Below are 17,983 nucleotides of genomic sequence, written 5' to 3' on the forward strand. Positions count from 1 at the left end.
GTAACGATAAAACAATGCAGCGCTTTTGCGAGGCTTTGGGGGATGCTAGTCTCCTGCCAGGACACGAGGGCAAGAGTCCACGCTCGCCCTCTCCGGAGGCTGCCTCTTCCCTTCCAGGATGTGACAGCCCACAAAAGACACACGAGGATCGCGCCTCCAGGGCATTCAGTGGTGGATGCACCCATCCAGACTCGAACAGGACACTGCTGCTCATGGATGCCAGCCCACTCCAAGGGAGGGTGGCTCAGGGGCTCTGCTCCCAGGAGGAGGAGCATCAGATTCTTGGGGTCTTTCAGCCTTCCAAGATTTACTGGTCAGGAAGGGTGTCCTTGTGCCCACGGACAGCATGACTGCCAAGTCCCGTATTAGTCACTCTCCATGCAGAGGCAGAGAGGAGACCGATCTCCAGTCCCTCCAAGCTGGATACCTAATGCCTTGGTAGGCTGGCTCACCTGGAAGCCTCTGAACAAGGAGACCTTCCCCCAGATCAGTGGACCTTTTCACATCAGAGCTCAGCCATCAGAAAGAAATGTCCTCAGGCCATAGGAGAAGACGGCCTAAACTGTGATCGGTTAGATCAGCTTCTACATCTTCCCTCCTGCTCAGTTAATTCAAAGGGTGGTCCTGAGGATCGTAGACCTGAGAACAGAAGCCGTTCCGATAGCCCTCTTTTAGCCACACTCTTCTTGGACCCTCCAAGGAGCCAGGGCCCCTCCCATTCAGGAAGGACCTCCTTCATCCTCAGCCCCAGAGGTGAGGGCAGCTGCCAGGAGGCTGAACGGTCACAGTTCAGGGAGATGGTTATTCAGACAAAGTCATAGACCCCTTAGTGGCCTCTAGGAAGGGTTCCGCCAATAGAGCCGACTACAATACTTGGCAGTTTTTCAGTCTGGGTGTTCTGAGAAAGCTTGTGGAGCTCCAGGTGAGTAATCTTTTCTCCTTCCTCCAAGCAGGTTTGGATAAGGGTTTAAGCACCAGCGCTCTTAAAGGACAGAGGTAGCTGCCATTACTGCTGCTAGAAAGGCCAAGGAAGGGCAGGGCTTCCCTTGCCACCTGCATGTCAGCAGATTTCTTAGAGGTACGACCCTCTTGACCCCTCCCCCCCATGCTCCCATCACTCTCCCTCCTGGGATCACTCTCTCTCTCTGGCCCTTTGGAGCCCATGGCTATCAGCTTTTCTAAGGGGCTCACTTTTAAGACCATCTTCCTGGTAGGCGTCACGTCTGCTAGGAGGGTTTCAGTGCTTCGGGCCCTGTCTGTGGATAAGCAGTGTTGCATTTTCCATAACAACAGAGTAGTCCTCTATCCCGTAGGTCAGAGGAACTAGTCCTCACCTCATTCCTCTTTCCTCAGGAAAGGGAGAGCCATTGCTTAGATGTTTTGAGAGTGCTGAGCTTCTACTTGGACTGGACTCTACCTTTGTGTCCTGAAGGAAGGACTTTTGGGGGAAGGGGGCTTCTGCCTCTGCCATCAGCAGGTCAGTCGGAGGGTTATTTTTCTGGCCAGGGCCTAGAGCCTCCCTCGGGCATAACAGCTCACTCCCTGAGGGCAGCAGCCGCTTCAGCTTTCCCTTCCTTCGAAGTAGTCTGTCGCACAGCAGCCGCTTGGAGGTCACGTCACTCTTTCAGCAAACACAACTGCATTGACAAGGCAGCCTCTGCTGACGCAGCCTTTGGTAGAAGGGCTTTTCAAGCTAGGGTTTTATTTCTTTACCCGTCACACACGCCGCCCCCGGGGCACACTGCTCTTCTATGCCCTATAGATCTAGACTGCCCTACCCTAGACTACCAGAGAATGGAAGGTTCATTTTGCTTTCCATGAAGCTCCCTTCTTGGTGATCCTAGGGCGGGGCAGTCTTTCCCCACCCAAGGGCAGAGCCAGTCCTTCCAAAATTGCCTGTAGCCTGGTTGAGGTATGCTGCTTGGGCCTCGGGTCTGAGCTCCGTTGGGAGGACACTCACAGTCTTCCGTTCAGTCGTCATCTCTGGTTCTTCTAACGATTCTCTGTGGTGTGCTCCTTTCATTTTTTGGCTGTTGGTTGTTCGGGTCTTTTCTTGTGTGTTCTGTTGTGATGCTCATGCATAAGAAGAGGCCTGCTTCGGCTCCAGACTGGGAGCTGGGGAGAGAAGCTCCCCCCCCACCCCCCGCCAGGAGATCAAAACTGGGGAGAGCTGCTTCTCGTAGGTCTTGGCTGTCCCACCAAGAAGGAAGGCTCATGGGAAGTGCAGCAAACCTTCCATTCTTGGCATGCTCTACCCAGGGTGCTCTCTTCTCTCTTTCAGGCAGATAGCGTTCCACGCTCACCACTCAGTGAGGAGTACACCTGCAACTACCGCCGGGCACGCCGTCGCAAGCGTTCCCCTTGCAAGGGGAACAAAATTGGTGAGTCACATCCTGGGACATTACAGGGGCTCCAGCTGGTTGATGTTTGCCCTCTCATGACAATCTGTGTCCCGTAGGAGATAAGAAACGATATGGTGGGACAAAGCCGAGGCCCATTTGGCTGGACACTTTGTGGGAGAGCTTACAGGGCAGGCCAAGAAGGGGGCCTCTTCCTCCCCAGTGGCTCCACCTCACCTCACCTGGAGCTCACTAAGAGTCCTGCCTCCAAACCCCTTCCGTGTGCTTCTCCCCTCTCATGCCAGCAAGACGTACCAGCCTTGTGGGCAGGAAGGCTTATGCCAGTAAGCATCACCAGCCTCACGTGGCCCTTTCCGACATGCCACTTTGGGGCCAGGCAGCAGGTTTTCTCCAGGACTGGAGGGTTTTGCCATCTTCTGGGCATGGAGTGCAGGGGTCACGGGGGGCATTGTGCAGGGGGTTGGACTAGATGACCCTGGAGGTCCCTTCCAACTCTAGGATTCTGTGTGAGATGGCACAAAGGCTGACAGAGGAATCCTCTTTACTGCAGAGGGAATTTGAAGAATCCCTTCTCTCCACCCGCTGGGGCTAAGTGGTCCTGGATTTGTGAAAGGAGATCCAGAAATTGCGCTGAGGCGGCTCCTCTCACCTGGCATCCTGTCTAGGAGATGTTTGGCCATATTTGGAAAGACACAATATATTCATGGCTGTTGTGGTTGTAAACACCCTACAGAATGGAGTGTTCTCACAACTTAGCTGCAGAATCCCATTGGAATGCGATCCATATTTTGACCTAGTAGCTGATTTGGAGATGTGGCCACGATGGGAGGCAAGAACCAGTCTGCGGCATTTGGCAAAGCTCTGGTCTGCTCTCCACATCTGCTCCTCACCTGTAAAATATGACCTGGTCTGGAGAGAAGGAGTTTAGAAAAACCACTTTCTCAAGAAAACACAGAGCTGAAAGGTGCCCCTGGCACCACTTAGCCTAACCCCCTGCACAATGCAGGAAATTCACGCCTCCCACCCCCCGCTCTATGCCCAGAGGAAGGCAAAAACCCTTCAGGACCCCTGGGCCAGTCTGGCCTGCAGGGAAATTCCTTCCTGACCCCAAAGTGGCCATCAGCATCACCTTGGGCATCTAAGGAAGACCCATGAGAACCGAGCCTTGGCTCATCTCTTCCTGCCCTCCCTGAATCAGCACTGCTGTCAGAGGGCCCTCTAGCCTCCGAAGAAGGAGAGCCCTATCACCTCCTGAGGAAACCCTTTATCAGGAATTTCTTCCTAATGTTTAACCAAGAACGCTTTTGACTTAATTGCGGCCTGTTGGTTCTGGCCCAGCCTTCTGGGCTTTCAAATTCTGCAGGCGTGTTCAGGAAGCATGCAAGAAGCTGCACATCTGCCTGCCTCCCCACAATAACCTTCCTCTCCTCCAACTGCAGACCCACCTGGCCTGGACACAGGCATCTCGGACCTGGAGCAGTACCACGCCTATTCGGAGCTCCTGCAGCTGCAGGACCCCCACAGCAGGAACCACTGGGATGACATGTGCAGCACGACCACCCCCTGCTCCCAGACCAGTGAAGAGGAAACCAAAATGCTGTGCCCGCCAAAGGCTGAATCCTTTGGCACCAGTGAAAAAGCCAACTACGCCTCAGCTGTGGTGAACCTGGTGCCCGGTGGTATGGAGGACGGCCAGCTGGTGACTGATGACAGCCACTCTTACGCAGGTAAGGAGAGAAGAGAGGAGGACCCTTGTTCCGTCTGATAAAACCCCCTGGTTTGGCTCAGGAGTCTGGGTTTGGGAGGTGGAGTCTGGCAAGATGGGAGGTGGAGTCCCTGCAAGAGAAGCTTCAGTCTGTCTCAAAGAGTTCACCAGTAACTCACTCCTGGGAGAGCCACAGGACAGCTCCAAAGCCTGAGGTGCGTCCATTTCTCCATGTTCTGCCAGTAGACAGCCTGGGAATTCCCTGGGCCGTAGCATTCCCCATTCCCCCGAATGGAAGGAGTTCCAAGGGCAGGACTTGCTCAGGTTGAATTTTGCTGAAGGAGAGAGAACAAACCTTAGGCATTTTTGTAGCACATAAGAAGGGCCCTGCTGAAGCCGACCACTGAGGGCCCATCTAGTCTGGCATCCTATATCCAGCAGTGGACAACAAACAGGACAGAGAGGCGGAGGCCTTCTCCTGATGTTGACCCCTCCGCTGCCTGTTCAGAGGTTTGCTGCCTTTATATGGAGGCTCCCTTTGGTCTTAGATGGACCCATCATCCACAAATCTGTCTAACCCCCCCTCCCCCTTTTTAAACCCCCATCCACGCTTGTGGTCATCACTACCTCCATGGAAGGTGAATCCCACAATTTCCATACTTGTTGAGTAAAGAAGTATGATCACCATCTTCAAGTACTTGAAGGGCTGCCATCTAGAGGATGGTGCGGAATTGTTTTCTGTGGCCTCAGAAGGTAGGACCAGAACCAAGGGGTTGAAATTAAATCAAAAGGGTTTCTGGGTCAACATCAGGAAGAACTTCCTGAGCATTAGAGTGATTCCACAGTGGAACAGGCTTCCTCCTTGGGAAGTGGTGGGTTCTCCTTCCTTGGAGGTTTTTAAACAGAGGCTAGATGGCCATCTGACAGCAATGGTTCTGGTCCTACCTTCCGGGGCCACAGAAAATAATTCCACACCATCCTCTAGATGGCAGCCCTTTGAGTACTTGAAGATGGTGATCATATCACCTCTCAGCCACCTCCTCTCCAGGCTAAACAACCCCAGCTCCTTCAACCTTTCCTCATAGGACTTGGTCTCCAGACCCCTCACAATCTTTGTCGCCCTCCTCTGGACTCGTTCTAGCTTGTCTATATCCTTCTTAAAATCTGGTGCCCAAAACTGAACACAATACTCCAGGTGAGGTCTTACCAGAGCAGAGTAAAGCGATACCATCACATCACATGATTTGGACACTATACTTCCTGTTGATACAGCCCAAAATTGCATTTGCCTTTTTAGCCACCACATCACACTGTTGACTCATGTTCAGCGTGTGATCCACTAAGACCCCTAGATCCTTTTCGCACATACTACTGCTAAGACAAGTCTCCCCTATCCTATAACCATGCATTGGATTTTTCCTACCTAAATGCAGAACTTTACATTTATCCTCGTTAAAATTCATTTTATTGATTTTAACCCAGTTTTCCAGCCTGTCAAGGTCATCCTGTATCCTGTTTCTGTCGTCTTCTGTGTTTGCAACTCCTCCCAATTTAGCATCATCTGCAAATTTAATAAGCATTCCCTCTATTCCTTCATCCAAATCATTGCTAAAGATGTTGAACAAAAGAGGTCCCAGGACAGATCCTTGAGGCACTCCACTTGTCAGTCCTCTCCAAGAGGATGAGGAACCATTCACAAGCACTCTTTGGGTGCGAGCTGTCAACCAGTTACAGATCCACCTAACGGTAACAGGATCCAAACCACATTTTACCAACTTGTCAACAAGGCTAGTATCTGGAACCTTATCAAAAGCCTTACTGAAATCAAGATAAACGATATCTACAGCATTCCCCTGATCCAGCAAGGATCATTTTCTCAAAAAAAGAGATCAGGTTAGTCTGACATGACTTGTTCCTGAGAAACCCATGCTGGCTCTTTGTAATCACATCTATTCTTTCTAAATGTTCCAGGACTGTTTGATGATTTGTTCTAAAACTTTTACAGGTATAGACGTCAAGCTGATGGGTTGGTAGTTACCCGGATCCTCTTTTTCCCCCTTTTTGAAGATGGGGACAACATTCGCCCGCCTCCAATCTTCCGGCACCTCTCCTGTTCTCCAAGAATTCTCAAAAATAATAGCCAGAGGTTCAGAAATTACATCTGCAAGCTCTTTTAGAACCCTTGGATGCAGTTCATTTGGCCCTGAGGACTTAGTTTCATTTAAAGAAACTAGGTGTTTATTGACTACCCCTATGCTGATCCTAGGTTGGAACTTCATACCCTCCTTGTATGTTCTGTTTTTGCCATGCTGAGCACCATTTCCCTCAGAAGAGAAGTTTGAGGAAAAGTAGGAATAGAGCAGTTCTGCCCTCTCTTCATTAGCCGTTATAATTTCACTTTCTTGCCCTCGCAATGGGCCCACCATGCCTTACTCTTTTTCTTACTCTGAACATAAGAAAAGAACCCTTTTTTGTTGTTTTTAGCGTCTTTGCCCAGCCTAAAATCATACTGAACTTTAGCTTTAGTTTTAGCTTTCCTAACTTTTTCTCTACAAGCACTCGTGATTTGTCATCCTTGATTATAAGGCCCTCCCAATTCCTAAAGGAGTCTTTTATTTCTCAAGTCTTTAGAGAGCTGTTTATGGAGCCACTTCGACTTCTTTAGGCTTTTTCCATTTTTTCTTCTCATAGGAATTCTCTGTGATTGCACTTTCAGTATTTCGCTTTTAAGAAACTCCCAGCCCTCCTGAACCCCCTTTCTCCTAAGTATTTCTGACCATGGAATTTTACCCAGCATAGTTCTAAGTTTATCAAAGTTTGCCTTTCTGAAGTTCAACCTATAAGTCTGACTACGTATAGCTTTTCCCTTCCCTAAGACTGTAAATTCCAAAATCACATGGTCACTACTGCCTAGGGTGCCCAATATTTCCACTTCTTCAATCAATTCTTCCTTGTTGGTGAGAAATCCGAATCTTTCCTGATGACACCATCGACGTAGCCAGTCGTTTATTTGAAGTATTCTTCTTTCTCATCCTAAGCTACGGCCTTCCAACTGGAAGCACTGACGAGAACACAACCTGTGTGCCCAGCTCCTTCACCTTCTGACCCAGAGCCACATAGTCTTTTCTAATACGTTCAGGGCTATGATGGGCAGTATTGTTCATTTCAACGTGGATCAACAAGAAGGGATAGTAATCCGTGGGCTTGATAAGTCTTTCAATCCTTCCTGTCACATGCTGGATGTGTTCACCCGGCAGATAGCAGACCTCTTGGTATGATAAGTCCGGTTGGCACACTTTGGGCTCCACCCCTCTGAGCAAGAAGTCTCCAGTCACCACCACCTTCCTCTTCCTATATTGGGGAGCAGAAGCTCCAGGCTTCTTATCCAAAGGATCCTGAGAAACTTTCTTCAAGCTTCGTGGAGGCTGGGGAAGTAGCCCTTGTTCCAGTGGTTCAGAATCAGTTACTGTGGGGAGATCCTGGAACCTATTGCTGAGCAGCAGGGGCTCAGAACATCTCCTGATTTTTTTTCTCCTTCGGGTTACATTTTTCCAAGAACCCTCCTCCTGTGTTGGATTCTCTTCTAATTGCTGAGATACCATTTCCTCTCCCTCCTCTTGTCCTTTCAAGAGTGCCTCATACGTTTGTCAAGAAAATCCTCATCTTCCTTTATACACTGCAGCGTGGACAATCGTGCCTCCAGTCCCTGTGTCTTTTCCTCCAGAAGGGCCACTAACTGACACTTGCTGTAAGTGTAATTCGTGCTACTCTCAGGTAGAAATACAAACATCCCACTGTCTTTACACGTCACTGCCTCTGCTCCCTCACCAGCCGTACTGCTGCAATCCATTTCAAAATCTTCTTTATCTTCACTTCTCTTTAAATCCCACTACCAACTGCCACATGAAACTACTTGTGGGCAGCTACCCACCTTTCTACAGAACCCCCAGGCTAGACTCCCCAGGCTAAGAGCCACAGGCCAAGAGCCCTTCGGCTTGCACCAAAGGCTCATGCCTCTGGCAAGGAGGAGCCTTGCAAATTAAAGGCTCAAGCCCCCACCCACCTCTGACTCAACAGCCAGAGCAACAGCAGAGGGTGGGGCCAGCAATTACCCCCTGGCAAACAAGCTCTCCTCACTCAGCAACAGCTACACAAAAGACACACAAAAGCTATCAGAAACCCCTCTCCAGCAGGCACCTAGCGCTCACATGGTTACCTCCCACAGCAATCCTAGGTAATGCTCCCCAGCAGTTTTAGAAAAGCAAATCAAGTCTCACTCACCTCACCAGCAGCTCTGTTCTAGATCCAAACAGCTTCTACTGCAGCTGAGCCACTTCTGAGCAGAGCCAACTTCACAAGAGAGAGGCCGTCAGCTGATTGGGGGGGGGGGGCGGTCTTGAGAAGTCTCTACCTTCTCTGATTGTCCCAGAATTCTGCTTTGAAGGAAGGGGACTAGGCAGGGAAAGCCAAGAGAAGGCCATTTCTGCTGTACTAATTGGAATTAAATCATCCTCAATGCAACTGCTGTAAGACCCCTCGCAGGTCTTGACCTGGAACTTCCTTCCATTTCCCCCCTCACAGCAACACCACTGGATGTTTCCAACCTGTTCACGTTCTGGGAAGACAAGAGGCCTCACCACTTCCCCGAACCTCTCCAGCACATGTCTTTGGTCCACAACCCGCTGGATGACGTGTGCACAAACCCCAACGACAGACCCCAGCAGATTGAGTCCAAGCTGGAGTGCCTGCAAGCCCAGCTCAGCAGGTGAGGCCTTTTCCTTAAAGGTTTGGAAGGACTGGGAGTTTGTTTGTTCATTTGTCCATGCATTTCTTGTTCTGTATAAACTACTTTTTTGTGTTTTAACAATTTATTAATAACATATGGTTACAAAACTTAATTATACATTTTCTGTACTAACCTATATGGTATTTCAACCCCCCCTCCCTCCAATGTTGACTTCCCCGAAGTTATAGATTTAAATTCAATACTAAAGGTACTACTAATCGATCAAAGTTCAATATATATATTTTTTCTCATTAATACTAAAAAATTGTCCAATGTCTTTTTACATTCCACTCTTTCTCCATATATTCTTTAAATTTCTTCCACTCCTTTTTGAATATATCCTAATCATAGTCTCTTAGAGTTCTAGTTAGTTTGTCCATCTCACTCCACAATAAAACTTTCTTAATCCAGTCCCATTTCTCTGGTATTTTTTCTTGTTTCCACAGCTGCGCATACAATGTCCTAGCAGCTGAGAGCAAGTACCAAATTAAAGTCCTGTCTTCCTTTGGAAATTTTTCTAATTGTAATCCAAGCAAAAAAGTCTCTTTTTTTTAACAAACACTTTATTAAAATTGCAGAATACAGGTTAAAAAAAGAGGAGAATGAAACTTTCTAATTTTCTGTTACAATCTCTATTGGGTTTTTTTTTTTTTGGGAGATTGCTTCAGTGTTTGTTGTTTGGAAGTAGACCTCCCCACAGACATCAGACCTCATAGATCAGTTAGTAGCTTATTCACAGGTTTATTCCCAGTTACAGGTTTTATTGTACAGTTCCTTAAGACTGTGGAAAAGGACCAGATCAGATAACATAGGATTCTGAGGCTTTGGGGGGAAAGGCTGAATACATGATAGAAACTGATACCTTAGTTAATCACTAGCAGGATAATTTTCAAAGTTAATTCTGACTTTTCCTGGTCTCTCCCTGCTAGTCTTATATCCTACCCAAGGAGGAGGTAAAATATTTGGGAACAAGATGGGAACTAAGACTTTTGGATCAAATTTCTCCCTTGTTTGTAAAACATCAAAATCATTTTGCTCCAAGTCAGGGGTTCAAACCTTGCAGGAAGAGTACATGCGCTCTCTGCCACTGGAAGACCCCCTTTCCTCCCCCCACAGGGGGTGCATAAGACCGGGAGCTTCTCCTCCCCCTCCCTGCAGAGTTTGGGCAATTTGACCCACTTGACCGGCAGAGATGACGGAATACCAGCTGCTGGTGGTGGATGCTGGTGGCATTGGGAAGAGTGCATTGACCATACAGCTGATCCAGAATCACTTTGTGGATGAATATGACCCAACTCTAGAGGATTTGTACTGGAATCTGGTGGCAATTGAGAGGGAGAGATGCCTCTTGGGTATTCTGGACACGGCTGGGCAAGAGGAGAACAGTCTCATGTGTGGCCAGTCTAAGAGGATGGCAGGAGGCTTCCTTGGTGTCTTTGCAATCAACAACACAAAGCCTTTTGAAGATCTTCTCCACTACAGAAGACTGGTCAACCATGTGAAAGAATCTGGTGTTGTCCCGTGGTGCCTGTTGGCAAGAGCTGTGGAATCCCCTTTGCAGACACCTCTGCTGGAACCGGACAGGGAGTGGAGGATGCTTTCTGCACCCTGGGGCGAGAAATCCGAAAACACAAAGAAAAGATCAGCAATTCAGAAGGCCATATCCCTTCATCTGATGGGCTGGAAGGAGAAGGCAGCAGAACTCTCTAAACTCTCAGTGTTATTTTCCTGTTTTTAAAACTGGGGCACTGAATCAGTTATAAGGAGGGGTTGTTTTACACCACATTTTACGTTCTGCCACTTCTTGCCCCTTTTTCCTTTTCTAAAAAAAGATCACTGTATTTCTAGTCCTCAGGATCAGGGGTTTTTTTGAGCTGGAACACACCGGAACGCCATTCCAGCTGGCCTGAGCAGGGTTCCAGCTGCCTTAGCCAGCATTCCGGCTCAGCTTCTCAGATGGCTGACAGGGCTCAGGGGGCTGGGCAGCCTTTGTTGGGCAGCCTCCCAACGATGTGCTGGCCAGCGGGACTCTGGGGGACCATCTGCGCCTGCAGGGGGCCTCCCAACATCATGCACACCAGTGAGACTCCGGGGGCACAGCCGTGCCTATGGGGGCCTCCCCATGTCACGTGTTCTGGCAGAACTCCGAGGCCCAGCTGCGCCTTTGTGGAAGCCTCCCTATGTTGCATGCGCCGGCGGGACTCCAGAGGCTCAGCCATGAAGCCTCTGAACATCGCGCATGCCGGCGGGAGTCCAGAAGCTCAGCCACGCCTATGCGGGGGCCTCTGAATGTTGTGCGTGCCAGTGGGACTCCACAGGACTTCCTGAGGGTCAGCAGTTTTACAGGTGTCCCCTTTCTGTCTCTTTCTTTCTTTCTTTCTTTCTTTCTTTCTTTCTTTCTTTCTTTCTTTCTTTCTTTCTTTCTTTCTTTCTTTCTTTCTTTCTTTCTTTCTTTCTTTCTTTCTTTCCTTCCTTCCTTCCTTCCTTCCTTCCTTCCTTCCTTCCTTCCTTCCTTCCTTCCTTCCTTCCTTCCTTCCTTCCTTCCTTCCTTCCTTCCTTCCTTCCGCTCTACACCATGCTGGCTCTTGTGATTGAGTAGTGTGTTGGAATTTGATTTTTTTTTTCTGGGATATATATATATATATATATAAAATTTCTGGACTTTTCCCAGTGCTAGAATATCCTTTTTGAGGTGTGGTGACCAGAATTGTACACAGTACTACTCTGGTTACCATACCTCAAAAAAGACATTATAGCACTTTTGGTGATGCCAGAGGTGTGGCCTAGTATGCAAATGACGGTGATGTCAAAGGTGTGGCCTCGCATACTAATGAGTTCCTGCTGGGCTTTTTCTACAAAAAAAGCCCTGCTCAGGATTATAGAGGTCAGTCCATAAAAAGTGGTCTGATTTAGCTCAGTCCTGCTGGTTAGATGCAAGTTACAGCTGAAAGGCAGCCTCTCAGTCAGGCCCTTGGGGGCCTTTTGCCCTTCGGTTCTTATGTGCTGTTTTCATCTTTATGTTATCAACTTGTTTTTATACTGTTGTTTCCCAGGCATATAAATATGTTAATGGAATCAATGTGGGCAGCTTGGCTTTTGCTCACATGGATGCCTCTGCCGTTCCCAGAGGAAGAGTGTTAAGCCAAAGTGGGCCTGGGTTTCTCACATCCCAAATCCTATTGCTTTCGAGCTTCTCCCCTGTTGTTCGCAAAGGGTTTTATTCTGCTGTTGACTATCCTGGGCTGCTCCACAGCCTCCCATCCCCCCCCCCCACCTGAGCATCCTCTTTCCCCCTCCCGCTTGGCGTAGCCCTCGCTTCCTAGAGCAGCAGCTGCAGCGCCAAGGATGGCTCCCATCACTACCACCACTCACCACCTCCATCACCCACTACCACCACCGTCCACCAGCACCACCATCCACCTTCACGGCTGGCTCCCCCACCCACTTCTCCTGCCTCTGCTGAGACTTGCAGCTGCACTGAAACTGGAAGCGCATCCTGTTCAATACGTTATTTGCTGGCACCTTTTAAAGTCTGATGCATACAAATTGTTTTTAATTGTTTATGGTTGTGTTTTGTTTAAATTTTGTTTTCTGCTTATATTTGGTCTGGTTTTAAGAGTAGGGGGACCTGCCCTGAGCCTGCTTGCGGGGGAGCGCGGCAGAAATGTCCAACACGAGAAATAAACAAAAGCCCTCAACTAAGGGACTGGGGTTCAGCAGGGTTCTGGTCTGGCTTCTGCTGCTTCCCAAGCACAAGACTTTCCTGAGGCTTATCCCGGGGCCTCTTGTTGTGTGGTCCCCTTCCAGCCAGCCCAGCTAAAACCATGGCAATCTCTTCCACAGGGTGGAGTCCCGGATGGCTTCTGACATCAGTCTCATCCTGCAACTGCTGCAGCGACAGCTGTCCCAAGTGCCCCCCGCCTACAGCCCCATCTCTCCCTCCTCCCACAACTTGTCTCTGTACAGCCTCAGCCTGAGGAGTATGGAGCCTGCCCCACCCCTGCCAGAAGAGGAGCTGACTCCCACCCAGCAGGTGAGATGCAGGTGGCTGGTCAAGAGGGTGGGGGGGCTTGGGAAGCTGTAGAAAGATGCCAACACACATATCCCCCCCACCGAGCAACTCCTGCCCAGATGAGGAAGGTGCAGCAAAGGTGCCCAGAAGCCCAGGGGAATTCTCATGTTCCAATTCTCATGTTTTCCAGCCAGAAGCTCTGCTGCCACAACTCCCCAGTGGAGCCCTTGACCTCAGGGACTTCCTCCCTCTGAGATCACAGAAGGATATGGAGGCTGCTTTAGAATCACGGGTTCCATCAGTTTTGGCCAACGAATCAAACCTGGGAGCAGTGTTTTCTCTAAGCTGAGTTAGTGTGAGCTAGCTCACCATTGTTTAACCCCCAGCTCACACAGCGATCTTGTCTTAGCTCAACGAGATCCTGGGAGAGGAGATCTTGTCTTAGCTCAGGATCTTGTCTTAGCTCAAGAGAAATGGCCCCAGAGCAAATGGATTTATGTATTAGCTCACAACTTCAATGCCAGTAGCTCACAGAGTAGAATTTTGCCCACAAGACTCCACGCTTAGAGGGAGTATTGCCTGGGAGGATGTTTCTGGTAAAATTCAAAACTTCAGGATTGTTTGATTCCAAGGGAGAATTCCCTCTCCCTTTCAGGACACTCTCCTTTTTCAATTCACCAGATGTTCATGTATGGTGAGGAGAATGTCATTACAATTATCTGCGTTTAAAGAGACAAACTGACAAATTTTAAATTTCAAAAACTTTATTTTGTTTCAGAAACACAGTGGAAGTTGACCCTTTTAATTACTTGCTTGTTTTATTTAATTTTTACTACCTTCTTTTTTCTGAGTTCTGCAGTCAGGAGGACTAGAATATCTTTGCTTCCCATCCCCCCACCCCCCAGAAAAAGTAGAGATTCTCAGATTCTTTCAAGATTCTCGAGCTGCAAATATGTGCCACTTGATGGCCAGACACTGTGTGACTCTTTTCCTTTTCTCGCTAGACTCCAAGCTATGGAGATATTGAAAAGGCCCAGCTGAAATCCAGGGACTCCTTGTCAAGTGGTGTGCACCTGACTTTGGCTTCTGATGAAACCATGACCTTCAACTCTGAGCAAGAGCATTCTTCCCAGACCCTGCCAGCCCTGGACCCTGACCGGAGGGCAGCCAGCAGCCGGGGACTCCTCTCCCCAGGATCTCGTTTCCCTTCCCTCCCCGAGCACCTGGAGGAGGCCCCTTCTGAGCACCTGGACCTGCGGAGATTGTACCTCTCTGACCCATCGCTCCCAGGGAGTTAGGGATCTGTCCAGACAAACCTCGTCAAGAGAACTTGATCAGCTGCTTTAAAGGTTGGACTTGAAGGGCAATACTAATGACTCAAGAGTATTACCTGCACCCATCTTCTGCTTCCTCTGAGCAGAAAGCAGTTTGAAAATGAATTGACCTCCAAGATCATTGATCTTAGAGACGGGACTCCATAGAGTAGGACTCAGGGCTACGTTCTTGCCCCAAACACCCAAGCCTCCAAAAACGGCACAAATACTGAATAATAACCTCTTGTGCATGTACACACATGCGCGCACACACAGATCTTGCATTTTTTTTAACCGCATACTGTCTAGATGCAGGGGTCTGCGTATGTTTCTACAATTTCCACCTTGGGAAGACATGGGATACTTCCTTCATACGGTAAATGAATAACAGCAAAATTTCCTCTGAAGAAGACACAGACTGCTAAGAATTTGATTTATTCTAAAACAAAGGAGATGGAGTTCTCTGGTATTTAGTTAGACTTTACAGGTAGTAGAGATGTATGTTCCTCGGAAGCAAGAAGTGAGTAGAATGGGAACTGATGTGTCTCCCCACCACCCAGGCTTATTTGGCTTTGAGGTAAAACAAGACATCTCCGTAGCAGCCGCTTCCCTGGGATAAGAATTCCTTCTGAGGAGCATCTCACCAGATTTTGCTTAAGCCTCTTTGTAAAACGGGCATTGGCGGCGGGGTGTGACTTTTTTATACATACACGGAAAACTAGTATAAACACGATTCCTAAAACCCTGGGAAAAGAAAGAAGCAAACAAAACAAGGCCCCTTTTCTTCTGTTTATGAGTTTCCCATCCTGGATGTATCTCTGTAACAATTCCACTCACTGTAAAGCAATACATAAAGCGACTGTAGCTAAATTCTCAAACCATCCCTATCTCACCCACAGTTAGATGCTGCAGTGGTACTCTCTGAAGTAACAGATTGCATCCTCAAGGAAAGTAGGGGGGGCTTTTCCTGTGGCATTTTAGTACACACTTTGCTAATAAAGATGATTTTGGCACATGTGGTGGCCTGTTAGTTCTTCCCTCTGGGCTGCGAGGGGGAGGAGCATAAAGTGAGACGGGGGAAAGGGCTCCATGTCAGCTCCTGAGCAGGCTTCGATAAGCAGGCCTCTTTCTGGTGTTCAGAAAAGCAGCAGTTTTCCTATTGGAGCCAGATCTATATACCCTCTCCTTGGCCATTATGAGCCTGCCAAAATTCAGAGCAAAAAGCGTGCGCAAAGCAAAGGTAGCAGTTTCTCAACCAGCCCCCCCATGGTGCCAGCAGGTGCCAAGACAGTTTCTGAGGGGAAGACAGCAGGTCCTTGAAGTCCAGACATGAGCATCCGTGCCAGGGTAAAATGATTACTTTATGTGTTACAGACCAAAGCAAAGTGAGCAGAGCCTAGCCCCCAAACATTCACAGAGCAATTACAGCAAATACAAAGACCAACAATATTCATGGCAAGGCCCCTTGACATTCCAAGGCAGAAATGCCGATTGTTTACTATTTCTTGTAGAATCAGAATTGGAAGAGACATCCAGGGTCATCTAGTCCAACCCCCTACACAATGCAGGAAATTCACAAATACCTCCCCCCCCCCCAAAAAAAAAACACATCTCCAGTGACCCATGCCCAGAAGATGGCAAAGACACCTCCAGGAGGCCTGGAGAAAAATTGCTGACACCCCCCCCCCCAAAGTGTCAATCAGCATTTCCCTGGGCAAGTAAGAAAGGGCCACAAGAACGAAGCACTGCTGCAGCCCTCCCTGCCCTCATGATCTGCCTAATTCACAGGATCCTCATTGCTGTCAGATGGCCCTCTAGCCTCTGCTTAAAAACCTCCAAGGAAGGTGAGCCCACCACTTCCAGAGGAAGCCTGTCCCACTGAGGAACCACTCCAAAGGTCAGGAAGTTCTTCCTAATGTTGAGTCAGAAACCATTTTGATTTAATTTCAACCCATTGGTTCTGGTCCAACTTTCTGGAGCAACAGAAAACAATTCTGCATGATCCTATATATAACAGCCCTTCAAGTATTTGAAAATTGTAATATCTTTCAGGCACCTCCTCTCCAGGCTAAACATGCCCAGCTCTTTAAATCTTTCTTCATAGGGCTTGGTCTCCAGACCCCTCACCATCTCCATTGCCCTCCTAAGGACACATTCCAGCTTGTCTATATCTTTCTTAAATTGTGGTGCCCCAAACTGAACACAAGACTCAAGGTGAGGTCTAACCAGAGCACAGTAAAGCGATACATGGGGGAGGGACAGTGGCTCAGTGGTAGAGCATCTGCTTGGGAAGCAGAAGGTCCCAGGTTCAATCCCCGGCATCTCCAAAAAAGGGTCCAGACAAAGAGGTGTGAAAAACCTCAGCTTGAGGCCCTGGAGAGCCGCTGCCAGTCTGAGAAGACAATACTGACTTTGATGGACCAAAGGTCTGATTCAGTATAAGGCAGCTTCATATGTTCATATATGTATCATCACTTAACGTGATCTGGGCGCTATACTTCTGTTGATACAGCCCAAAATTGCATTTGCCTTTTTTGCTACCACATAACACTGCTGACCCAGTCAAGGTCACATTCAGTGTAGGGTCCACAGAGACCCCTAGATACTTTCCGCACACACTACTGCCAAGACAAGTCTCCATCCTATAATGATGCATTGGATTTTTCCCACCTAAGTACAGAATTTTACCTTTACCCACTTTAAAATTCATTATATTTCTTTTTGCCCAGTTTCCCAGCCTGTCAAGGTCATCCTGTATCCTGTTTCTGTCTTCTACTGTATTTGCAACCCCTCCCAATTTAGTACCATCTGCAAACTTAATAAGCATTCCCTCTATTCATTATAAGATGGAGACCTAGTTTCTTTAAATGAAACTAAGTCCTCAGAGCCAGATGAATTGCATCCAAGGGTTCTAAAAGAGCTTGCGGATGTAATTTCTGAGCCTCTGGCTATTATTTTTGAGAATTCTTGGAGAACAGGAGAGGTGCCGGAAGATTGGAGGTGGGCGAATCTTGTCCCCATCTTCACAAAGGGGGAAAAAGACAATCCGGGTAACTACCAACCCGTCAGCTTGATGTCTATACCTGGAAAAGTTTTAGAACAAATCATCAAACAGTCCTGGAACATTTAGAAAGAATAGATGTGATTACTAAGAGCCAGCATGGGTTTCTCAAGAACAAGTCATGTCAGACTAACCTGATCTCTTTTTTGAGAAAATGACTACCTTGCTGGATCAGGGGAATGCTGTAGACAACGTTTATCTTGATTTCAGTAAGGCTTTTGATAAGGTTCCACATACTATCCTTGTTAACAAGTTGGTAAAATGTGGTTTGGATCCTGTTACCATTAGGTGGGTCTGTAACTGGTTGTCAGATCGCACCCAAAGAGTGCTTGTGAATGGTTCCTCATCCTCTTGGAGAGGAATGACAAGTGGAGTGCCTCAAGGATCTGTCCTGGGACCTCTTTTGTTCAACATCTTTATCAATGATTTGGATGAAGAAATAGAGGGATGCTTATTAAATTTGCAGATGATACTAAATTGGGAGGGGTTGCAAACCCAGAAGACAGAAACAGGATACAGGATGACCTTGACAGACTGGAAAACTGGGCTAAAATCAATAAAATGAATTTTAACGGGGATAAATGTAAAGTTCTGCATTTAGGTAGTATGTGCAAAAAGGATCCAGGGGTCTTAGCAGATCATATGCTGAACATGAGTCAACAGTGTGATGCGGTGGCTAAAAAGGCAAATGCAATTTTGGGCTGTATCAACAGAAGTATAGTGTCCAGATCACGTGACGTGTTAGT

At 48.1% G+C, this 17,983-nt stretch overlaps 1 protein-coding gene and 1 pseudogene across 1 annotated transcript in view; both read left to right on the forward strand.

Annotated features, from left to right (window-relative positions):
- Positions 1-14,161, forward strand: part of KCNH6 (potassium voltage-gated channel subfamily H member 6) — a 91,409-nt gene extending 77,248 nt beyond the window's left edge. The window contains exons 10-14 of the mRNA XM_060256246.1: positions 2,282-2,381; positions 3,800-4,087; positions 8,647-8,830; positions 12,695-12,884; positions 13,868-14,161. Coding sequence (XP_060112229.1) covers positions 2,282-2,381; positions 3,800-4,087; positions 8,647-8,830; positions 12,695-12,884; positions 13,868-14,161 — 1,056 coding nt within the window. The remainder of the gene's footprint in view (positions 1-2,281; positions 2,382-3,799; positions 4,088-8,646; positions 8,831-12,694; positions 12,885-13,867) is intronic.
- Positions 10,036-10,561, forward strand: LOC132584559 (GTPase HRas-like; annotated as a pseudogene).
- Positions 14,162-17,983: the final 3,822 nt, after the last annotated feature.

This window comes from Heteronotia binoei, chromosome 15 (genome assembly GCF_032191835.1).
Source record: "Heteronotia binoei isolate CCM8104 ecotype False Entrance Well chromosome 15, APGP_CSIRO_Hbin_v1, whole genome shotgun sequence".
NCBI lineage: Eukaryota > Metazoa > Chordata > Lepidosauria > Squamata > Gekkonidae > Heteronotia > Heteronotia binoei.